General features: G+C 52.9%; 1 protein-coding gene across 12 annotated transcripts in view; it reads left to right on the top strand.

Moving 5' to 3' along the window:
• The window catches only part of MEGF11 (multiple EGF like domains 11), a 329933-nt gene that overhangs the window by 134617 nt on the left and 170488 nt on the right, over positions 1–24828 (top strand). For all 12 annotated transcript variants that reach the window (XR_012120744.1, XM_037010031.2, XM_037010030.2 and 9 more), the window contains exon 5: positions 24500–24592. Coding sequence is in view for 11 of the 12 variants with exons in the window: in XM_037010031.2 (XP_036865926.2) it covers positions 24500–24592 (93 nt within the window). In the remaining variant the exon portion in view is untranslated. The remainder of the gene's footprint in view (positions 1–24499; positions 24593–24828) is intronic.

The raw sequence follows: 24828 nt of genomic DNA, 5'->3' as shown, positions 1-24828 counted from the left end.
AGCCTCCCAGCAAGTGGGTGGGGTGGGGACCCCCTGGGGGAGCTACCCACCCCCTCATACTATGCTGGCTGGGTGTCAGCCAAGACTCATGGGGGTTCTGGGAGCCAGATCCCCTCACCTTGTTGCAGGCACACATCCCACTGTCTCCATCTTGTCCACACCAAGGGGTAAGAATGAAAACATTTACCTACAGGTGTGACACCCCCTACCAATAGATTAGAATGAAATAGAGTCCTAGAGACCTGGTGTGGTGTCAGGGGTTAAGCCTATGACTGGGAGAGGGGCAGGCACTGACCAACCAGAGCAGTATTTGAATGTTTCAATATTCAGTTACCTTCTCCCCAGTCTATGTCTGGGCTTGAACCAGGTCTCATTTGACCCTGGAGGTGTGCTATGCCTGGACATCTGAGGAAGGCACATCCCAGCTTGAGCATCTGGCTGTGTGTACATGTGTGTGTGGCATTGTGGGTCGGAAGGTGTGCACACTGCTCCCAGCCCAACTAGAGGGCTCTCTGTGTGGCATGTGCCAATCAAAGTAAAGGTCAAGAGCAGATTCCAGAACCCAACTGCTGTGTCCTGCCTGTGTGACTATGGACAAATTATTTAACTTCTCTGCGCCTCAGTCTGCTCAGTTGCAACAGCACCTTCCTCATGAGGTTGTTATGAGAATTAAGTAAGTGAATATATATGTAAACCAAACACATGATAAGTGCTGTGGAAATACCGGCTTTTATTATTACATAAGCACACATATATTCATGAGTATGAGGTTTGCTGTGTGTGAAGAGCCCCCCTTTATGTGTTGTGTGTATACATGCATGCTCTCTGAGTGTGTACTGCTGTAGGTGTATGTTGCATGTCTGCCCATGAAGAGGGCCCCCATAACCCGTAAGGCGAGTGCAGATCCACACATTTGTGTGTTTTGTGTCTGTGTGTTCATGTCTCCCTCGGTTCTCTTGAGTCACCCTCCCCATCACCCTGTCCCACTTCGCTTTCTCCTTCTCCTTTTCAAGCACCCAGTGGTGCTGAATTGTCACCAAGGGAGTTAGAATCCCATCTTTGCTCTGGATGGAGTGGGTAGCGGGAGACAAACGATGCCATCGGTCTCATTCTGGGATGGAGGTAGACCTGCAGTCAAGGGCAAAGGCCAAGGAGCCCTCCTCCTGCCCCTGGACAACACAGCCCTATCCATCTTGACTCTGGGCTGTGCTGGGCCAGAGGGCAAGGGAAAGCCCCAGATCCGGGAGCTGGGGGGGAGCAGCCAGGCAGAGGGACCAAGGCCTTGGCCTCTGTTTATCCACAAGCTTCTATCCACCAAACAAACTGTGGAGGCCTGACAGTAAATCAGCAGCATGTGATTTAGGACTCTGTTTGCTCAGCTAAGCTCTTGGCAAGGTAAATGCATAAGCTGCCGAAAATCTCTTTGAAAGAGCCGCAGGGCCCAACCGCCCTTCAGTCCTTCATAAAAGATTCTCAAAATTATATGGACTAGATTAGTATCTCTATTACATAAAACCACTTGAATGCCTGCTCAAGGCTTTGAGAATAGAGTCACCAGACAGACCTTTTATTGCTCTGCCCCAACCGCGCATGGTAATTGAAGATTTCCCTTTAAAAGTGTGTCAGGTGGAAAGAGCTCCTAATTTACTAAGTGGAGGGGCCTTTGTGAGGGAGACTGATGCTTTGTTCTGCCTGTCCCTTTTCATCTTGTTTTTTGCACAATGGACTTACATAAAGTACTACAGACGTTTTGATTCTGGGGAGGGAGGAAGCGCAGGGCCAGGCAGGGCCTCCTTTCCCTCTTCCATCAGCCTCTCTTCCTCCTTATCTTGCTTTGCCCTTTCTTCTTCGGGGCTCCTGCCTTTCTCCCAGGGGGCAGGTACAAGCCCGGGGATGTATCTGTGGCTTCCAGGCAGTGGCCACCTTGTCTCTTTCTAATTAGAGCACACCCGCCTCCCTTTTTAATTGCCTCTCTGTATGCAAAACCCAGAGGCAGGATCCAGGTTTGGGGCTACAGTCTCTGCTGGTTGCCAGGTTTGAATCTAGCTGAGGCCTTCCGCCCCAGAGTCACATGCCATCTGGCGCCTGATGGGATGGTTTTGGTTGGAGGGCCTCCACAGGCCTGGGGCGCTAAGCATTTGCTGTCTGAGAGGCCTCCCGGCACTGGTTTCTGGTTCCCAGGAGGAGTTTGCAGAAACCTGGTTGAGAGGACTGGGGTTTTGTCTCTAGCCAGGAGCCACCCCCTGGGGGCCAAGGCCACATGGCAGGCCAGGCTCTCTGCGATGGGGCTCTCACTACCCCTCAGCCATCCCCTTGCTCTGCTGACTAGGGGCCGGACAGCCCCTCTCTGGCCTTAGCTTCCTCCTCTGTCACGTGAGAAGGCCTCTGAGGTCTGAATTTCCATGAAATATATGAGTTCGATGATGGTGACTGTGAGGCAGAGGCTTTTCTCATTTTGAACTCAGAGGACAAAGTTAACAGAAGTTCAGGAGCTCCTCAAGGGCGAAGGGGCTGACCCTGACCTTCACAGTTTCTCCTAAAGACTTAACTACCTGGCCACAGGGCTGGGGAGAGGGGAAGGAGGGGCTGACGGTGCCCCACACTCAGGAAGCCTGTTTGGGTACCTAAAGCCATTGGCAAGCGTCCTCCGTGATGCCCTCCTCTGGGTGACAGCCTCCTCCACAAAGAGAGGGACTCACATTTTTGGTGTTAGGCCTTCACATACATTTTCTCATTTTATCCTGAAGATGACTTTCCAGGAACTATTCCTCTCTTTACGCATGCAAAACTGAGACTCAGAAGTGCTGAATGCTTTGCACAAGGCCCATAGCTAGTCAGGGGCGGAGCTGGGTTTCCCGTGAGGCAGCCTGGGCTGAGAGTCCATGGGAATCTTAAGTTGAAAAGAATGGGGCCCCATCCCTGGCTGGGGGCTCCTTGCCATCAGTGCTCAGGCTCTGTGCACTAGAGCGGCCTGCTCTGGCTCAGGGTCAGGAGCCTGGGTTGCAGCCCTACTGTGTGCCTTAACTCAGACATGTCATCCCCCTCCTGACTTTCTCTTACCTAATAGGAGTATCAACTCCGTCATACAGACAATGTGATGGGGCTTTGTAATCACCAGCCACTGTTGACACCAGCCTAGCCCACCTGGCAACAGAAATAACAATCTTCTCCTCCCCGCCTCCTCCTTTATCATCATCACAGCTAACACAGTCCCACAAACCAGAGGCTAGGCCTCATTTCTGTATAAATGCCTTTAATCCTCACAACACCCCTAGGCAACAGGTACTATCAACCTTTTCATTTTATAGATGAGGAAATGGAGGCACAGAATAGTTACATAACCTGCCCCAGGTCACACAGCGATGAAGCAATTTAGCTGGAAGTCAAACCCAGGCACCTGGGGTCAGTTCCATGCTCATAACCATTCATGGCTGCCAGTGGCCTAGAGTCTCAGTTATTGCGAGGTCACACTGGGAAGCTTCAGTGTCTTGTATCCCTGGAGGTGGAGGGTAGGTGGTAGTTACCTGATAGGATGGTCACTCCACTGCCCAGGCCGCTGCTCCTGCTCAGTTCACATTTCCTGGTGAGATGAAGCTTGGTTCATGTTTCCTAGTGGGTACTATTCTCTGTGGCCCACTTTCCTCATCTGTGTAATGGGGATGATGACAACTCCCACTTATGCTTGTGAGCATTAGGTGAGTAAATTCACGTAAAATGTGTGAAACTGTCTGGTACACAGTGAGTGCTTAGTAAGTGTCAGCTCTTCTTACCCAGCATGGCAGGATAATATAGCGAGAGCTTCCTTGCCAGAAGGACAGAAGGACAGAAGGACAGAAGGAATTGTGTTTTTCAAATCTGGGAAGCAGTCCCAGGTATATAACCGTAGGGTTGGGAGGTGGGGCACACAGGCCCCTTCCCCTGGCTTCCTAAAGAAAATGCTTGAAACTGTCAGGAAGAATAGCAGATAAATGCGGTGGAGCTCCTGGTGTGCATCTCAGGGTTGGGTGGAGCCATCAAGTGTGCGGATCAGCTTTGTAAATGGTGAGGCCCAGGTGTGGCTCTGCTTGCTCCAGGACAGTCCGTAGGTGGCGGCCTTCCCGCCTAGAGAGCAAAGAAAAGGTCAGCATCTGCGGCACCAGGGCCCTGGGGTTCAGCTGTGCTGTCCCAGAGAGAAACAATGCTTTGGAACCCCAGCAATGGGCTTGTGGCCTCAGCTTGCCAGGGACAGGAAGCGTCTCTGCCTGCTGAGCTCTTTATTTTCCAAGGAGGTCAGCGCTTCCCTAATCACAAGCTAGTCCTAAAGGTCTCTGTTAATAAATGTACAACTCAAATGGTGAAAAGGTGTCAACAGGTTTGTCTGTCTCCATCTGCCTGTGCTCTGTCAAAGGGTGGACAGTAGGACCTCAGAAGGTCACTTCCATCCCGGAACTCCGGGACATGTCTGGATGGGGTAAGGGCAAGCCCCTCCTACGATGCACAGAGGAATGGCCAGCCGGCTTCTGGGCAGCCTCTCCCTCTGAATCTGTGATGGGAGACGCGCCCTTGGAGTAGAAGGCAAAGCTGCCATGCCTCGCCCACCTGTATGCTTTGAAACACCACTCTGACATGTGTACAAACCACGCAGGGGCAAGGCGGACCCCTCAGCTGGAGGTCTTAATTACCTGCTAAGAACAAGAGACGATTCTAAGATGTGGGAAGCTGCCCGCGGCAAGTGGCTCGTTTCCCAAGGCAGGGTGCTGCGCAAGAGGAGCCAGATGGCCCAGCGGTGGAACAGCTGTCTCTTGAGAAGGAGCAATTTGGGAGCTTCCACCATCTGGGTGAATTACGAGACTTGCAATTTTCATGCATATGTTGCAGCAACCCGCCAACACAGCAGTCAAGTGGGTGGATGATGGATAGAGATAGAATGTCCCCATGCTCTGTGGCCCGCTGCATGGCCATTCATCCCCAGAAACCCTGACTCAGAGGCTATCTCCTTGCTGGGCTGCCCTGGCCAGGGCGAGTCTCTGAGTTCGTGTGGGCCGGTGCTCTGCCAGCTCCCCTGGAATCCCTACCGCCCACACTGGCAGATGGGCCTCCCACTTCCTCCAGAAAATATCTATGTCATTCCTTTAACTGTGGTTGCCTCCTGCCTCTCTGGCAGAGCTGGGAAAATCTAGTTGAAGAGTGCTTAGTGTTTTGGGGCTGTTATATTTTCTCTGCTCTATGATCCGTGTTAGGTTAAAAGGGCCAGAGTGGCTTTTCCTTCCCAGAGAAGATAATTCAACCTGGACAGGCTCCCTCTGGGAGAATTAAAGGTGCTGAGGGACTTCCGGTTGGCTGGAAGTGTTAATATCCTTCCCCCAAAGTGGCCCTCTCCTGTCCCCAGCTCCCCAGCTAGTTGGAATGATGAATATATTCCAGTGCGTTCTCATTCCAAACGATGGCTCTTTTCCTTTGTACATGCAATGTAACCAGGGCGGCGGGAGAATCACGTGGCAGGGCAGGGGTGTGCAGGCACCTGATGGGGGCGCCTCCTCCCACCTTCCAGCAGTGCTTTGCAGTGGGCCGCGTTATTCCCGATTCACAGATGAAGAAGCAGAAGCACAGAGAGGTCAAGTAACTGGCCAGAGGTCCATCAGCTCAGAACAGGAAAAGAGGATTCAAACTTGGGTCTGTCTGACTCCAAAGCCAAGGCCCTTTCCTAGAGAATGCCAGACCGGGACTGGGTCAGATCTGCTAAAGCAGTGTTAGCTGAGGGCACACTTCTTGGAAAAATGGCATCACACCCGATTGCTGTGTCTCAGGGACTCTCCGTATCTCTCCCAGTGACGAGCCGAGGATTTTCATGTTAGATTCTCCTGTGTGATTTCCTGGTCTGCAGAAGATTCCTGTTAAAATGTAGCTGTTATCTGAGGAGGTGCCAATCTCCATGCTCCCCAGGATGGAGAGAGGCTGATGGAGGTGAGAGGGGAGGGGAGACACAGTGGAGGATAGTAGTGTCTTCTGCCCTTTGAAACTTGATTGGCAGCCAGCTCTGCCCCCATCTTGGTCACCCCATGCCTCCTGTTATGAGGATACCCCAACTTGAGACTGTGCAGTTAGCATTGTAGCTGATCTAGGCTCATTGGCCGTAGGGTGACTGCCCAAGTCCATTGCCAGGGCACCCAGCAGGAAGGGAGCATGGCCTGTGGCCCCGTCCATGTCCCTCACCCCTGACTTGTGGGTATGGGGCACAGCGTTAATCCAGAAAAGCGTGCTGTCCCCAGAAGCCCAGGGAGGCTGTGCTCTCTGTGCAGTGTCATTGTCACCTGTCTCCCGCCCCTTGGGGAAGTTGCCCTGGAAGCCCACCTGGCAGGGTTTGGGTGTGACCGTCTCTGTCTCCATGGGCTAACAGGCAGTTAAAAGGGTTTTCAACATCTGCCAGGAGAGCACTTTGGGGAAATCACAGTAGTTCCTTCCCAAAGAGGCTGGGGGCCTTGCTCAATAAGCTCCAGCAGCAGAAGGGTTGATCTGGCTTTTAGGGGCCACTTTCTTCTGGTTCCTCCACCCCAAAGACAGTGAGGCTCAGCCCTGGGGGTGGGCGAGCAGATCCAAGCCCACTGCACCTTTTGTTCTGGTCTCAGTGTGGCAACGGCCATGGAGCTGTAAAGCCAGAGAGGCTGGAAACGCCGCCTTCTTTCCTGTCTGGCTCCCCTCTGCCTCTCCTCGTCCTTCCCCTTCACGAATCTCCCTTTCCCTCGGGTGGAGGCCGTTTGAGAGCTCTGTGACCACCGCGAGGGGAGGACCACAGGCACCAGCAGCTGCTGGGGGAGGTGGGGACACCTGGGAGATGGCCCCCCTGGGAGGGGACCGTCCCTGCAACAGGGCTGACCTTGGGGGTTGTGTGTGAAGGAGACTGTGCCGAAATGGTGGAGGGCAAGATGCACCAAGGAGACAGTGGGCATCAAAGAACCCACTTGGGGTGAAGGTTCACTTTTCTGGTCCCCAGCAAAGTCCTATTTTGGGAGAGCAAGGGCCTAAAGGGAAATGGAGTAGCTGAGGCTTGGAGCTGAGTTTAACTGTCTGGTCCAGAACCCCAGGCTTCATGTCCCAAGGAGCTGAAGGCTCAAAACCTGGAGACATGGCGGTCCTTCCTGATCCTTCTTCTCACCTAGATCAGGGGATCACACATTCTGAGGTTAGGTGGGGCTCTGCCAGGCCACTGACCCTAGGCACACCTCTGTAGATGTTAACCTTCCTGGGTCTGCGGGCCATCTTTTACACTCTTGACATGTAAACAGAGTCCCAGGTTGCTGCACATCACAGAGGCCCTGCTGCTCGCACAGCTAGTGATGGTGTTCAGGGTTTTGATTACCTTGGCTGACAAGGAACTCTCCTGTCTCCTAAGGGAGCCAAAGTTGGTTTGGACTGCTCTCAGTGGGTGAAAAGTATTTCTTTTGGGCCCAGAACAAGTCTCTTCTATGTAACAGCTTTTTAGATGTTTGAGAAACTCTCTCCTCTCCCTGCCCACCATTTTCTCTTCCACGCTAAATATCGTTTGTTGATTTCACAACTGATTTTCAAGTACCTCCTATGTGCCAGGTTCTGGGCTCTGTGATGGGGAAACAGCAATCAATAAAACAGACATGATCCTTCTCTCAAGGAGCTCACAGCCCACTGAGACATAATTTCCAGACTTCTCTACCCTCTTCTTGACTGTAGTAAGGGCTGCAGGTGTGGTTTGATCAGGGCAGAAATGACAGCTCTGCTTTGCTCTCCATACTGCCGTTAATGTCTTTGTGAAGCTGCGTAGATTGCCTCCCTGGGCACCATCCTGAGGATAGCAGCATTTGCCTACCTACCTCACAAGGTTAATGCACCAGATCTGATGTGAATCTGATTGTAACTTTGTTACACACAAATGCAAGGTGGTATTTATATCCAATCCCATAGAGGCATCAGGTGGAGTGGGCAGGCAGGAAAAGAGAAGTGTTCATTTTGGTAGTGTCCTTACGACAGTAATTACTGCACCTTTTCAGACAAGAGGGTCATCTGTTTAGCAAACACGTTTTGTGAGCCTATTCAAATGGCTAAACAGTGCATTCATTTACTTCTGATTCAGGCAAGTGAATTGGGTGCTTTCTGTACTCGGCGCTGGGGCCAGGGCTAGACAGTCAAGAGTCAACAGAAGAGGTGCGGTGTCCACCCCCATGAAGCTGATCCCAATGAGAGACAGGCTATTGATGATTGTGCCCCAAATAAATGGGGAATGACATTTTCAGCAAGTGCCTTGAAGGAAAAGATGATGAGAGCCAGTATTATCAGGGAGACCCCCTTCAGAGGGAGGCTAGGAAAACCAGGGAAGAGGATATGGGGCTGAGACCTGACGGTGAGTAAGGAGGCCTGGGGGTGGGGAGAAATGGGGCCAGATCCTGCTGGGCTCCCATGGCCATGGAACCCTTGGCTTTGCCATCACCTGGAGCTGGACTGGAGCCTGTGCCGATGGGCCCGGAGCAGCTTGGGAGTGCGGAGGCACCATCGCTGCTGCGGGGAGGAATGCTCTGCCCTGACACTGCCAGGCCACCTGAGCTGGGGAGAGGCAGCCCTGCCCTGGGTACCCTCACAGGGCTGGGCTCAGAGCTTCCTTTCTTGGGGGCAGGACTCATGCTGCGGGGCAGGCGATGCACTGTTGACCTCTGGCTCCCTCTTTAGATGTGACTTTTCCAGGGCATTCGGGTACCCCTGTGCCCAGCACAGTGCCCAGCTGAACCAGGCTTTGCTGGACTGGCTGTGGCTGCGACTGCTGTTGAGATGTTGTGTGACTCTAGCCAAGCCACCTGCCTCCTCTGAGCCACTTGAGGTTCTCATCCATCGGCACCTGACAGATAATTCTGACTGAACTGCCAGTAGGAAGGGGGCAGAAATACATGTGCCATCACGGGCAAGGAGGGTCTTTGCAAACTGTACAGTGCTAGAAAGTGTAAGGTTGCTCTGGTAACAGAGACCTGGCCTCAGGGCAGCATTACTTGTCACTTTTCCTGTATTTTTCTGCCCCCAGAGGAAAATAAGTGTCCTGCGCTTTCAGGCTCTCTGGCCTTCCGTTTCAGCTCCTTGTGCCAAGGCTCAGGCTGCCTGTTCCTATAGTGCCTGCCAGCTGCTTGTTCTTACAGCCCTGTGGGGAAACAAGGCAGTTAAGTGAGTCACCCTAGTAACCAGCTAGTTGCCTCCCTAGTAAGTGGTAGAGTCAAAATTTGACTGCAGGAACCCAGCTGTAGGGCCCACAACCTATCGCTATGCTGTCCTAACCATACCTTGTGTTGGCAGCAGAACACTCATCATTCTGTCTGAGAGCCTTGCGGCAAGGGAGTCGTCATCATTTTCCAGATGAGAACACGGGCTCACAGAAGCCTAGCCTCCTGAAGCTTGCCTTCCAGGAGGCTGGAGCAGGGCCCAGGGGAACCTGGGTGGGTGTCTGGAGGCTGCCTTTGCACGTGGGTGTGTAGCGAGCCCTGGAGGCCTGCAGGCTGCAGCCCTGACTGGTGCCTTCTGAGGCCTTGTCGGACTCCATGGCAACACACACACCGCACTCTGGACCTGAAGCTGTTTCTTGTTGTTTTGGTAAAATATTTTGTTGAGTGCATGCCGTTTGTGCCCTCTGTAGGTGCTCTGGGATAGGGGACGGAAGAAACAACATTATTTATCTGTTTAAAGGGCAGCATTAATTGTCACTTTTCCTGTATTTTTCTGCCCCCAGGGGAAAATAAGTGTCCTGCCTTTTCAGGCTCTCTGGTTTCTGGAAGCATGTGTTCTCAGACACTAGGAGAGCCAGCAGCGCTGTAGGCCCACTTCCCGCACTGTGAGGCATGGGCTCCCGGTCCCCTTCCCTGCACAGCTCCCTGCGCCCCACCTTGCAGTAGGGCCTGCATTACAGCCTTCAGCGACCATCAAGTGTCCCCTGGCCACCGTCCACTGCCAGCTCTGGGCGAGGTCTGTGCACTGAAAACAACATCAGACAGGGGTCTCTGCCCTCCAGTGGCTGATCGCCCAGCCTGCAAGATGAGGTCCCTACTTGCAAGGCAACGTGGAATCATGATGCCAGCTATCCTAGATCAGGCCAAGAGAATGCTACAGTGGAGAGGCTGTGCCATGTGCTGGGGTGTGGAGCTGGCAGCTCTGGGCTCTCATCCTTCTCAGGCATGGGTGGCCCTGGGCAAATGCCTTCCTGTCTTTGAGCCTCACTGTCCCCACCTGTAAGGCGGGTTTAGGATCAGACCTGTCCTGACTACTTTTAGGGGAGTAGAGAAAGCAAATGAAATGGTAAGCATAAATGTGCTTTAGGAATTATAAAGTGCCAGATGAACAGTAACTATCATATGCTCAGAAAATCCAGAGACAGAAACCTGTTTTATCTTTCTTCAATTCCTCCTTCCCTCCTTTTCTTCCTTCCAGCCTTCTCTCCATCCTTTTCTCCCTTCCTGTCTGCAAATACCTGCCAGATTTCTTCTCTTTGTAAAAGCTGTGCTACGTCATAGCTTTTTCGAAGAGAGCAGGGCACAGGAAAGGAAGACCTGGTTCTACCTTGTCAGGAGCGTGAAGTGGTTAGGAGCCAGGTGTCACCAGAACTGTGATACAAAGTAGAGGTGCCACCTCCCTGCCAGCTGGAGTTCCTGGTAGGATGCCTCAAGAGCAGGGGCATGGCTGAATCTGGTGAAGAAGTAGAAGGAGGCTGCCCAGCAAGAAGGGAAGGGTAGTTCAGCCTTCCAAGAGGGAGTTTGCTCCACCACATGGTGTGGAGAGAAAGGGGTGCAGGGACCCAAACAAGATGCTCAGTGCCTGCATGCTGGTCTCGGCTGGGGCCACGCATTCTCTCCAGGGGGGGTGCTGACAAGCTGGGGCCCCCTCAGCTTCCTTCCCTGCAGGAGGGCTGTGACTGGAAATGACAGGGCCAGCCGGGCACATGCTGCAGCCTCTGCTCTCTTGCTTCCCCCCTCCCTTCCCTTTGTCCCAGCGTAACCCCCAAAGGGCCCTAGTGCCTGGGTCCAGGTGACCAGGCTGTCACTGAAACGGAAGGAAGGAAGCGGTGACATCTGGTCCTGGGCAGAGGCTTAGAGCAGGGCTGGGAGTTAATTAATTAAGAAAGAAAGCTGGGGGGTCTGGGTGAGAGGAGGAATGAAAGGAGTGGAGAGAAGGAGAAAACCGAAAAAGAAGGAAGGAGAAGGGGACGGACGGGAGAAGGGGACGGGAGAAGGCAGGCATCTGACAGGTGAGGCTCAAGAAAGTTGGAACGAGGGGCTAGAAGGACCTCACTGGAGAGAATCAGCACAGCTCCCCGTGCGATGCTGGAGTCAGCCTCAGCCTGGGGAATCTGTGGTTGTGTTTTATGGGGTCTCATGGTGTGCGGAGACCAGCAGCCCAGCAGCCGCGGGAAATGGGTGCAGGTGCCGCCCTTGCTGCTGGCCCACCCCTCTCCCAGGCATGGTGGGGGCCCCAGGGAGCCTGCTGGTGTACAAGACTTGGGGGGACAGAGGCCAGGTTATTGCCAGAGAGGGGATGTCTCACTTAGGTCAGCAGCAGAGCTGACCTGCAGGCAGTTCTTAGCCTCTTGACTCAAATAAACCTTCCTCAAAATTTACCGGTCCTGAGTCCCAGTCCCTCGGGCCCCTCGGGCCCCACTACTGTGAGAGCTGCTCTTGCTTGGGACTAGTAGGTTTGACACTAATGTATTTCCTTTCTCAAAGATTCTCTTGAATATTAACAAAGGCCCTTTGTAGACTGTGCTTTATTTGGGAGCTTTAGTGGTATTTAGTTTCTGCACAGATAACATATTCTCCTGGCTCAATATTTAACAGATACAAGAGGGGATGCAACCAAAAGCCTTTCTCCCAGTTCCCCCTTCCTGGAGGAAACCAGTGGTACTAGTTTTTGTGCATCTTTCCAGAGATATTTTGTGTGTATTTAAGGAAATATACATATGTGTTCTTTCCCGACACTTTTTCCCTCTTACTCCAATAGGAGCGCATTCTAAACTCTGCTCTGCCCTTACTGTACTCACTGGACCTCTAGCTTCGTGTGTGTTACGAGTACTCAAACAGCTTTCTGATTCCTTCTTATGGCAGCATAGTATTTCATGGTTGGCTATACCATAATTTCTCTCTCCTTTCCTTTATGGATGGACATTTAGTTTCCAAGCTTTTGCTTTCACAGACAGTGGTACAGTACATGACTTTGCACATGATCCTTTTCTCAAGTCCAAGCATATTGAGGTAATGCTTTTCCCTAAAAATATAGAGACAGGCATGTGAGTGAAATATTTAGGAGAGAACAGAGTGCCTGCCAATTCTCATCTCAGCTGTTTCTCTGCATAGTTTAGGGCTGCTGTGCAGGGCAAGGTGAGGGGAGTGGGGGAGCAGAGAGTGGGGAGGGGCTGGGAAAAGGGGCATCCTGCAGAGTGAGCCAGGCAGGGTCAGGGCAGGAGGGCAAGATAGGATGCCCCCTGCCCTCACCCCAAGTCACCAGGGCCAGGTTGACGCATATCCTTTTTCCTGGAACAGTGAGAGAAGTGACCCTGCTCTGACCGCTGGAGTCAGAGGAGAGAGCCAGTCCGGACTGTGTGTTTCCAAGCCCTAGGTCTGCCTAGGTGAGGGTGCGTCATGCGCCCCACTGGGGACCTCCTCCTCCCTTGGGGCGCTTTCCCTGCCCACCCGGCCCGTGTGCCAGCATCGCTCCACTCCTTTTTCCGGCAGCCCTGAGGCTTCAGTCTGCTGGAGAGGCCACATGGGAGGATGGAGAGGGGCACAGCTCTGGGCCCACAGAGCCCTGGCTTGAGTCCTGGCTGTGCCACTGGGCAGCTGTGGGACAGGTGATGGTGATTTTAAAAATAAAATGGTTATTTAAAAATAACATTTCTGCCCAGTTACTAAAGTATTAAATGTTCAAGTAGGATTATTTGGAATGTAAGGAGACATTTTGGGATGGGGCCTGGGTCAGGGGAAGGTTGGGGGCAGAGGGATGGAAATGAACTTCTCTAAACTTGAGTGCAGGGAGGACTACAGTTCCTGCTCAGCATCAGGCCCTACAGGCTCCGAGAGCCTCTCGTCCGGCCGCCTCTGGTGGTGTTCAGGCAGCGGGGCTGAAGGGGCCACATGGCAAATTAACCACAGAACTAGGGCATAGTCAGAGGCCGCTAGACTCTCAGGCCAGGGAGTTAAATGACGTTTCAAAGAGGAGAAACATTAAGTCCTGAACTGTCAGGAAATTCCTGAACAACTCAGCAAGAAACAACTACAGCCTAGGCTGTCCAGGGATGTGACTGTGATAAGGACTGATTCATAAAAGCACTACCTCCCATTTGTGGGGCTGCAAGGAAATTTAGGGGTCCCAGGCTGGGCAAAAATGCCAGTAGAGAAGACAGGAACAGGGTGGGAGGAGCAGCTGATAGTGACCTTCACAGCTGCCTTCCCCATCCGTTTTGCATTATTTTTATTAAAGCCCTAAATCAGTGGTACTAAGTAGCTCCTGTTTTAGCTTCTCCACAGGAATGAGATTTAAAATCAGCAGGACCACGGGCAGCTTGCCGCTCATAAACCTTGGGGTGGACTTTATCGTGCCAGTGGGTGGCAGCAGCCTGGCCCCAGTACCTGGGACAGAAGACTGACTGACAGAAAGAAGGACCCTTCCCCACCGGCAGGCACAGCCAGCCCCAGCCCCGCCCCGCCCAGAGGCTGTGGGTTCCTGTCACTCGGTTTCCAATCTGCTTCAGTCCCAGTAGAGAAAAGCGCCCTGAAGGCTGGTTATATAAAATCAGGACGAAACACAGGTTGAGGGACAGGAACGGCAAGTCAGCACCAACACGGCAAGTTCTGAGGAGGCAGAAGCTCCATGAAATAAAAGGCTTTCTAGTGATCAGAGCTTCATAAATAGAAGGGGCCTCGTAAGCAGAAGGGATTCCGTTCATCTATGCAGTCACCACATGTGTATTATACTTCTGCTCTGCAGTACTGAGCGGGACCCTGAGGATCGGGGGGACTCTGTCTTGGCCATGGGAAGAGGCCAGCTGCTCAGGGAAGGTGCATCTCAAGGCAGACGGGGCTGGTTTTTCAATCAGAGTATTAAAAAAATGCCCAACAAGCCTCATGTTTTGCTTTCCTTGTAGATGGTGAGGATCAATTTCCCAAAGAAAAAAAATCAATCAGTTGGAATGTGTCTTTCTGGAGAAAGCCTGACATCTGTCAAATGGGGAAAAAAAAAGACCCAGAAAAAATTTTCCCTGGGTTGTATGCTGGGGGTTGCTGACTCAGGCCTTATGCTCCCACATCATTAACACGTTGAAAAGCTATTGCTGCTTGCAGGAATGCGGGATTGGTGGTTTGAACAGCTCGGCCGGGAAAATCGTTTAGAAAGTAAGGAAGGCTGAGGGTACCAGGAGAGTCCGCAAGCAGATGCGGGCCCGCGGGATCCATGAAGGGAATTGACTGCAACGCTGGGGCTTTTACCAGGCCCACTGGTTAGGCGTGATTACTTCACATGGACTACTGATACGGACGTTTTGACTAGTTGGCAGTTCTCATTGATAAACAATTACTAACGGTTAAGCCATGTTGAGGTGAACCATGAAAGGCAGGCTAAATCTTGGGGTGGCTGGTAGAGACACAAGAGCGGTCCCCAGGAAATTTTGGGATCTGACCCTGGCATGTGATGATAGATGATGGCCCCCAGGGCCCCAGGCTAGAACAAGGAGGCCCCAAACCCAGACTGAATCCTTCTAGTTGGATTTGGCTGGAACAGTTCTTGTCTGTGAGCAGAAGAATTGCTGGAATTTTTCTAAAGAGCATTTTACTGTCACTGGCCCAGCACAGGGAGATTGTCTCAAACTGTCTCGAACCCAGCACTTGGTGTTGTCTTGGTCTTTAAGTTGAATTGCATACTCAACCCCAACCAGACAGGCATGGTCCCCATTAGAGATAGGACTGCATGAAGGAAGAGGGGTGATTTCCTTTGCAGATTCAGATTCAACATATATTTACTGAGCACCTGCCACGTGCCAAGTGCCGTGTTAGGTGTGAGATATAAGGATGAACTACAGAGGCCCATTCTTTGCCTTCATGGAGCTTGTGGTAGGACAGACACATAGCACAGAAAAGTCAGTGCTGTGGCCTGTGGGACAAACCTGATGCTGTGGGAGTGGGGAGAGGACCAACTTGGGGTTGAGGGTGGGCAGTGCAGTCAGGGGAAGCTTCCTGGAAGAAGTGGCATCCAAGTTATTGTGAAGGATAAGCAGAAGTAAGTGGTGAGAGAGCCAGAGAGCTGGATTGTAGGTGAAGTTTCAGACTATTTGATGGCCCAGGGTAGGGAGGGTTGGGGCTCATTTAGACCTAGAAATTCCATGTGCCATAGAGGAGAGGGCTGGAGGGAGTGCTGAGGCTGGAGAAGTGAGCAGGCTAGAAGAAGGAAGGTAAAGGAAGATTTCTTCCAGCAGAAAACCCTAAAAGGCAAAAGTGTCCATGGCCTCTGGGAGTGAGAAGGCTGATACAGTATCTGGCACATGGTCAGTGCTCAGTACATGTATTCAGAATGTCTATTGCACATCCCCTCTATGAAACCTTTCCCTTGTCTGTCACTGTACAGAAGAGTTGCCTACCTTCTCTCGGGGCCCATCCTGTACTCTGAACTCAGCCAGTTTTTAGCACATTTTGGTGCCCTGGCTCTCTGGCTCACTCACCCACCGGCCCGCTCGCCCACTCACTCAGGTGCTGTCTCCCTGTCCCACTATCCTGCTGTGGAAGTAGGGACTGTAGCCTACTTGTGGTATTCCTAGCACCCAGCACCGTGTCTGGCACATGTAAGTGCTTAGTAAATGCTTTTGGAGTGGGTCACTGCTCAGAATTAGGGGGATGGAAAGATGACCTTGAAAAAATATTAGCTAGGTTCCCTGTTTTATGCAGTTTAGAGGTGTTGAAGGTTTTACTTTTCAACAACTTTATGAGGTGGAAGACCACCAGCCCCCATTGTGTTTTTTCTTCATACACAACAATAGCAGTATTCACAGCAGTAATTGTATAGCTCCTTTTGGGTTCCTGGGCCTGATTCTGGGTGGTGGTGGTGTGGGAGGAAGTCTTCCCACACACACAACACCTAGCAGTTCTGGAACACCAGCAGGGTGTCCGAGAACTCAATCCTGACTATCTGCCCAGAGACAGCACCAGATTCCCTAGGTTAAGGGCTCCATCCTACAAGACTGACCCCCAACCCCCACTCCAGGTGTCAGTCACAAGCCCCAGGCAGTTCCCTGGGCTTCTGACCTATGGACTACAGAGGGGAGGTTCCAACAACCTGCCTCTTAGGTTTGCCATATCTGCTCACAGAACTCAGGAAAACACATTTACCAGTTTAATAAAGGATACAAGTTAGCAGCCAGATGAAGAGATACACAGGGCCTGCCCCCAAATAGAGGAGCTCTATCCGAGTGGAGCTTGGGGCCTGGCTTGGTGACGGGTGGATGCATTCTGGTTCCCAGGGAGAAGCAGGATGCTAGCGGGAGATACACGCCTCTGGGTTTGTGGGAGGGCTCACAGCATAGTCATGACTGACTAAATCACTGGCCATTGGCTGGTTCACCCTCCAGCCCCCACCCTTGGGTGGTCCTGAAAGTCTCTCATTAACGTGACAAGACACCCATTTCACTTTTAAGGCTCTAAAGTGTTTTTAGGAACTGTGGATCAAGACCAAATATACCTGGGAAATATATATTTGGTCCTCATTATATAGTACCCATTTTCAAGATGAGAAAACTGAGGCCCAGAGAAGTACAGTAACTTGTCTGAGGATGGCCAGGAAGTGGTAGAACCAAAAGTTGAACACAGCCCAGCTCCCAAGAGTCCTGGAGTCCTGGCCCATGGGAATCTGAGGGCAACCCTTGTCCCTCTGCTCACAACTCTCTGAAGGGGGCTCTTTGGGGGAAAGGGGTCAAAATCAGGCTGGAGTCCCAAGGGCAGGGAAGGCCAACCCGTTTGTATGTTTTAGCCTTCTCTCCATAATCCGTGCCCAGCCAGTGCTGCGTGAACACTTGTCTGGCGGATGCACGTGTGGGCGGGTATTTTCATGAGGAAGCAGAGGGCGCCAGAAAACCAAGGAGGATGCTGGGCTGCAGGTGACCCTGCCAAGGCCGCGTTTTCCCCTAGAAATAAAACCCATGGTTCTTCTCCAGGGACAGGGGCTGGCAGCCAGACTGTGGCCTCCTTTTGTTCCGTGCTCCTCTTCTCTGAGAAAACAGAGGAGGAAAGGGGTGTGCACAGCACAGGCAAATTACAGTTCGCCAATGAGCTGAACTTGGACTGTGTCTCCTCCTTCCCTGTACCTCCAGGGTTCCCAGTGCCAGGCACTCTTCTCCCTGCTCCACTCCTCTCTGGGCAATGAACAATCCTTTCCAGGTCTCATTCAGGCAGTTTTGCTACCACTGAAGCTGGACATGAGTCTAAGAATATTCTGAGGCCACAGCACCCCAGCTCCACTGGCCAATCCTGAAAAGAGGAATGTTGATAACAATAGCTTAAAACATAGCAACAACAAGCAAGCATGCCTCGGTTCTAGGTACTTTGCGTGGAGTCACCTGTTTATTCTTTCTCATAATTAAGTCCACAGCCATTTTATAAATGAGGACACTGAAGACAAGACAGGTTGCTCAAGGACATGCAGGTAACCAAGTGGCAGAAAAGCGACCCAGGTTCTAGATAATGCTAGACTGTCAAAGACTAAAACTCAGCAAGGGTACCACCGAGTTAAGATGAGTGCTTATGGGTCAGCTGAGCAGGCCTGGGGTGGCAATCCCTGGTTATCCATCTCAGAGGCCAGTGTGAGCCTCCCCAGGACCCCCACTGGGAAGGAGGAGGACCTGCCAGGCCTGCAGGCCCCAGCCCAGGAGAGGATTTGGCTCTTAATGTCCTTGCATCCTATCAGCCCTGCAGGTGTGCTTCCTTTTTAAAAAATTGACCATTCATGTCTTGGGGCCAGATGTGACTACAGTAATTTAAAGACAACTCTAGATGTGCTGAGAGGAAGGGCCGGCTGTTTTGGCTCTTCCTGGCTGTGGAGGGGACACAGGACTGGTAAATATAAAGGAAAGAATGATACACATCTGATGAATTATTTTAGAATGGCCCTTGGTGACTCCCCGTCACAGAACACACCCCCTCACACACACCCCCTACATGCCATGTGACCTTGGGCATGGCAGAATCGCTCATGTTAAGCATGTCACTTTGGAATTGTGGGTACCTGGGCCCACTTGGATGTAGGTCATCTTATTTCCAAGCAGAATAAAATGACAGCCTGATCTAAGCCTCCTGCCAAGAATGCTAATGGGGACTGATCCACGTGCCTTGGCGCACTGGAGAACCTGGGGTCAGGGGAGGCTCCAGAAGCCAGAAGCTACAGAATTCTGGAAGGCTACTGCCTCCTTTCCCTGACTCCCAAGCCGCCTTTTGTCCTAGCTGGGTATCAAAACTAGTTAGCCATGGAGCATGGAAGTTGTCTTTATTTATCTTGACCTTTTCATGTAAGTAATTTTTATAGTTCCATTAACTACTAAGACCATTTGCAAACCGCCAGGCAAAATGTATTACTGAGAACACCTCAGGGACTTGTGGGTCATCTTGGTGGAATGCTAATAGGATTGAGGATTGATTCAAAGGGCTCACCACGAGCAGGCATAGCAGGCTGGGTGCCTCGGTCAGGGCAGGGCCAGTGTGGTCTCAGCGGTTTGTTTGCAGAGGAGACCCTGCAATGACTCTGGTCAGGGGAACGTCCCATCCTGAAAACAAGGTTGAGCAACATCCATCTAGCGCCGACTCTTGGCAGCTATGGGGATTTGCACAAGTTATTTAGTCCTTTCTGTGGTAGATTCCCATCTGTAAATGGAGTAGTGTTAGTACCTGCTCAAGGCTGAAAGGGCGAGGATTTTCAGTGCCCATCAAGGAGGAAGGACCTGGCCTCTTTCTCACTCACTGCAGTTACTTGTGTCTACCCGAGCAAGACCATCCATTGCAACATGAGTGGTCATCCGTATTCCTTGTCCCCAGACCCCGGGGGGAAAGAAAGCGCTGAAATAAAGTGCCAGGTGAACATATGTGGCTGCTGAAGGTTCTGCTTCCCAGTTTGACAGCCCCTTGTTCCTTCAGGTGGACCCAGAGTGCCTCTTTAGAAAGGAGGCTGGGCGTCACCCACTATTTCCTAAGGACCTCTTGGGCGTTGTTTTACCATTTGTTCATACCGGGGAGTGAGTAAATGATAGACTAAAAGAGGAAAAGAGAAATAGAAACAGGCAGCCAGTGGGATTTGGCCCAAGAGCCATAGTTTCCCTGCTGTCTCCTGCCCTCCAGCACTGTAGGTCCTCTGTGCCCTGCCTGAGTGTTCCCAGGGATGCGCTGCTCTCTACCCACAGAAAGGGCCCTTTGAACTGCCGAACCCATTGGGATGTTAGGAAGTCTGACCTTAGGTTGGGCTGAAATCTGCTCCTTTCTCAGGTGTACCCTGGGTCTCTCTTCTGTCTGGAACAGAGTAGATCCCCCTTCCGTTTAACAGCTCTTTAGCCTGTCAGCTGACTGTGACCTGCCTCCCACGCATACTTCCTTCTCCAGGCTAAACACCCTCCAACCCACTCAAGTCCCAACCTTCACCTGACCCCCACAGGCCCCTGTCCACACCCGCCATGCTGTTCCTTCTCTCTGGCTTGTTGCTTTGCCTTGCAAGGCACAGGTCCTCAGAAGAGTCCCCAGCAGCCACACATGGAGTATCTCTAAGGCATGGCCCGTGGGGAGATCTGGGGGTGTTTCAGACTTGGGATTTACCCTCCAGAAGCTCACAGCCTAGTTGGGGAGACCAGATGGCACCGTGCTAAAGAGGGAAATGGCAAGAGGCCAAGAGTGCTGTGCACCCCCAAATGGATGTCCCCCTCCCCTTCCTGGAGTGCCCTGGGACTGGGCTTCTGGGACTGGGCTGGGCAGGGGGAACCTCAGGTGGATGCGGCGGTTCTGGTGGGGAAGTAGTTCACCTTCCAAAAATGTGCAAGCTGGAGTGGCTGAAGCCTTCCTAGCTTCTCAGCAGACCCGGATGGCTGAGGCCATCCCTGGCCTTGGTGACCCCAGGCTGGGGAGCCTGGTGGAAGCATTTTAAGCTTCCAGCTGCTGTAAGGTGACAGGGTGGAGCCGGAACACCCATAGAAGCATCGAGGGGGGTCAGCAGGAGGAGGAGCTTTAAGGGTGATGTGTTCTAATGCCCTTGGTTTATAGACGAGAGAGTGAGTGAGCCACCTGCCCAGAGTCACATGCCAGGTGGTACAAAGCCTGAATTCACACCTGGGTCTCCTGGCTCCTAATCCAGTGCTGTTTCTAAAGGCATGGAGGACAGAAACCCAGGGGTCACTGGGACGTAGGAGTAGGGGTTTACTAGGCCACAGAAAGGAGATGGTGCCCGAAAGCCAGGAAGTGGGACCAGGGCAGTGGCAGCAATCTGGGCATTGCCTGGACGGGCTGGGGAGGATGACAGCTCATGGTGACTCTAAGCTGAGCAGGGCTTTAGGGTTCTTCTGGCCTAATCTTGATTATAGATGTAGTTGCAGGGCCTGGTGAAGAAAGCAAGTTGCCTGGTATCCCTGAGACAGATGCTGTTAGTCGCAAAGCCAGGTGTCCTTAGGCCCATGGTGGGGCTTGTTCTGCAACCCCCACCATCAGCCCTCGAGACCGCCAGTCCCCTGGCCTCACAGGGCTAGAAACAGCCTGAGCTAAGAGGCAGGGTCCAGAGATCTGGTGACGTCTCTGTGTCTGACCTCTGCAGCCTGGCTTAGGGAACACCATGCCCTCCCCAAGCATTTGTAGTTGGGTGGGTGAAATAATAAGAGCAGCTCGTGCTCTCTGAGCACTTCCTGTGTGCCAGGCACTGGTCTAAGCACTTTATGTGTATTGTTGCATTAAGTCTTTGCAACAAACCATGAGGTAGTCCAAGCCCTCAGTGAGGGAAAGAGCGAGGGAAAGAGCGAGGGAGACAGTCTGTGCGTGAAAGGAGCTGAGGCATCGCCAGGACCCTGTCTCAGGTCTGAGGACACCCTGCTGTACCAACAGTGACTTGTTCAGCACTTTCTCTACTACAGGCACTGCTCTGGGTACTTTGTCAGGTCCCATTAGCCTCACACAAAGCCTGAGGCCCATCCTGTCCCCATCCTCTATTGAACAGATGGGGACTGACACACAGAGATGGCAGTAACTTGCTCGAGGTCTAGAGCTCCTAAGTGACATCGCTGGGTCCAGACCTGGCTTCCTGGGTGCAGTCTGTGCTCTTAACCTCTGTGCTGGGCTGCTTCTCACTAAACATGCCCCTAGCGGCCAGGAGGTTGGAAGCAGCGCAGAGGCAGGACTGTAGGTGGGGGGAAGCTGAGAGCAGAGGTTCATATTTCTCCGTGGGGCTGGGAAGGAGAGGGGAAGTGGCTGTGCACATAGCGGGTCACGTCAGGGCCAGCCTGACTCCCCATCCATGACAGCAGATGGGTGTGCGGCAGCGGAAAGAGGGACTTGACAGCATGTCCCCGCTTAGAGTCATGGCAGCCAGAGAAGAGGGAGGCCAGGCTTGTAAAACCCTTACTCAGCCCCTCCTATTGGGTCAGCTGACATGGGAACTGGGGACAGAAAGAACTTAGGGGACCTGCATGTTTCAGGAGTGGCTGCTATGTAAACCCCAGCGCTCTGCAGAGGGGCTCCCCACCACTGGGCTACACCAGAGTTCGGGGTGAGAGTCAGTGGCCAGGGAGGGTCATGACTAACCTCTGTTCCTCCTCAGGAGACTCTCCTCCCAGCACCCCCATCCTGTCCCCCTCCCACCAGGTACACAAACACACAGTGGCCCAATTGCCAAATATGGCCATCTGAGCTTTGGATGTTTGCTATCAATATTTTATGTTCAAACAACACTGTCTAAATAGCACCTATGACATACAAATGGATTGAGGTTTTGACAAGCAAATAGCCCAACATGATACTGGGGCGATGAAGGGAGAGGGGCAGTGAGGTCTGGAGGGACCCCAGGCACAGCAGCCACCCCCCTGGAGTCAGGCCCCGGGTCTGGCGGACTCCACGTGCAGTCACCGGGAGCCAGTGTGCTGCGTACAGGGCTGAGCTGGGGAGGTGCCCCCCGACTGTCCTAGGTGTCCCTGGGCCTCTGGGGAGAGACCAGGGGAAAAGGCAGTGTGGAGCGTGCTCAGAGCCACTGAGGGCCCCTTCCCTCCCTGCTGGGAAGATGCTGTAGGCGGTAGGCCAGTGGTCAGGCCTCTAGGGTCAGAAGGGCCGAGGCAGGGGTTGGCAGGGCACTCGCCAGGTGGTCTCCACCATTCTTCCTTCCCATGTGAGCTGCTCTGAGCCCCCTGCCCAGCCCCCCTGCCTACAGGGTGCTCAGTGTGTTGAAGCACTCCTCTGCCCTCTGTCGCCAGCTGTCACCCTCCTGGGGTCAACCACAGCACCCCTGTGCTGTCCCTCTGGACTGGCACCCCAGCCCCAGAGCCATCTGAGCAGGGAAGGACACCTGGCCAGGGTGAGAGGTGAAGGCCTGGTCTTGGGCACCTCTCACCTCCCTTTGGCCTCAGAGGCCTCTGTCTCCCGGAGCCTCATCCCCAAGCTCCTTCCTTCCTTACCAAGAGACCTCACGTTGTCCATAAGGTCATGAACTAGTGGGTCTCAGTTTCTCCATGTACAAAATGAAGGGGTTGGACATGATTTTCTCTGAGGACTCTTCCAGCCCTGGCCCTGGGCAGGTTGACGGTTCCCTGCCTGCCTTTACCGCCCCCAGCAAAACCCCCAGGGATCAAGGTGTTGCTGTCTGCAGGCAGAAAGCAGGTGCAGGTGTCATGAGCCAGTCTGACAAGCTGATGGGAGGGGTCCACAGGAAGGCAGAGCGGCCCAGCTGTGGAGCATGCTGGGACCTCAGCTGATGGGAAGGCAGAGGGTGGGGAAAAGAAGTGGTTGAAGCCAGGGCTGGGAGCTGGCTGGGGAGCCAGGGGATAGACACCTGGTGTCCAATGTGTCCTGGAGACACTGACCCATTTGTGCTTGTTTGGAAAGTCTGGTGGTGGAGGGGGGCCAGGGCAGCAGGGGTGACCAGCTGAGGTCTTATTAGCAGCTGGGTGAGCAGCTCACCGTGGTTCTAAGTGGAGCTGGTCACAGGGGTCAGGGTCCAGCCAGGTTCCCCAGTGAGAACAGGGTTGGCTGTTAGGTCCTGGGTGCTCCCTAGAGCAGGCAGGCTGACGGTAGACCACTGACCAGTGGGGCATCTGAAATGGCTTTCCTGGCTGTGCCTTGCCGGGAGCCTGGGCAAAGTCAAGGCAACAGCTTCAGGGTTAGCATCTGTGGTTAGAGAGGCCAGGACCCCATGCCAACCATAAAATGGGCTTTGTCGTGCCATCCAACAGCACCTGCTTCCTGGGCAGGCAGGCCTGGTAGTGGGCATGGCGTCAGGGTGGGTGTTTGGAGGTCAGTGGCTGCCCCTTGCAACTCACCATTTGGAGCCCCCTTCTCCCCCAGCCCAGGCCAGTTCCAGGCAGAGAGAACTGGCCCCTCATTGCTTGTCAGGAAAAAAGCGCTTCACCTAGAAGCCTAAGAAATTGACAGGGTTGATGGTAGCTGCTGGTTTCCCGAGCCTACAAAATTGGCAGGGATGGCAAATGGGGCTTTTCTGTAATCCTTCACTGATGGGTTAGATGGTAGGGCAGATCTCTCAGGAGCAAAGGATGACCTTGAGAAAATGTGGATGTCAAAGGAAGAGAGAACTAATCCCCCTTCCTCAAAGTGCTGCCAAGTCAGCCTCCCCGGCGCTGCAGTAAGTTGATGGGGACTTTGCGGCCTTTGCCTCCCAACTCAGGAGGCTGTAGCATTTGACTGCGTGATAAGAAATTGCCAGGCTCTTTTAATTACAATTATCATCACTGTGGATGTCTCTCTTAATTACTTTCTTATAATTAGCTGTTGCTTTTTCCTCAGCATTTGTGTTCTTTGCAGATTTGCTGACATTTGAGAGCCCCAAAATAGGGACATCTGGGAAGGAGGGCAGAAAGGTGGGGGAAAGGGAGGGGAGCCTGTTCTTTTCAGGCAGCCTGATAAATTTGGGGGCCTTTGCAGAAAGATATTGGGGAAAGCAAAAGATGGACGTGATGATCCTTTCCTGGGCTGATGGAGAAGAGAGCAGGAAGTGGGGGTGTAGGGCTTGGGGCTTGCAGCTCTCCACGTGTTAAGTTTTACAGGAAATATTCTTGAAAAGCTCCCATATCTCGGGCTGGGGTTTCCTTTTAGGAAATGGGGGTTGGAGGAAGCATATTCTTATTGGACCCACTTTGGAGTTAATTAAATGACTCAGGTCTAGAGTAGCTTGATTTCCCCAAAGCCAGTGATGCACTCTGAGCATCCCTGGGCCCCAGGGAATCATTACAAAGTGGTTTCTCTCCTTGACCAGGTGGCTGGTTCTCACTGTCTGTTCCTGTTCTTTCTCCTTTTCTCCCGGCCCCCTGCAGCCCTGTGCACCGAGGAGTGTGTGCATGGCCGCTGTGTTTCCCCGGACACCTGCCACTGTGAGCCTGGCTGGGGAGGGCCCGACTGCTCTAGCGGTGAGTCTTGGGGGGTCTTGGGGGGTGGAGTGGCCCTCTGGCTCTGGCTGGGGAGGGTCCATGCTGCATTTGTCGTGTTGGTCTGTGGCTGCCCAGGCGAGCATGGGCATCAGGGAGGAGGTGTACCTGCAGTTTACCATGTGACGTTGCTCGGGTGGAAGGCGTTAGAGGGGTGTGGGGGTAATGGTCTGTGGAGGTCTGGAGGAGCAGAGTGTGTTGTGGGTATAGTAGGGACT

Source organism: Manis javanica, chromosome 8, assembly GCF_040802235.1.
Source record: "Manis javanica isolate MJ-LG chromosome 8, MJ_LKY, whole genome shotgun sequence".
NCBI lineage: Eukaryota > Metazoa > Chordata > Mammalia > Pholidota > Manidae > Manis > Manis javanica.
Note: the sequence above shows the minus strand (reverse complement) of the source record. Positions and strands in the feature narration are given on the sequence as shown.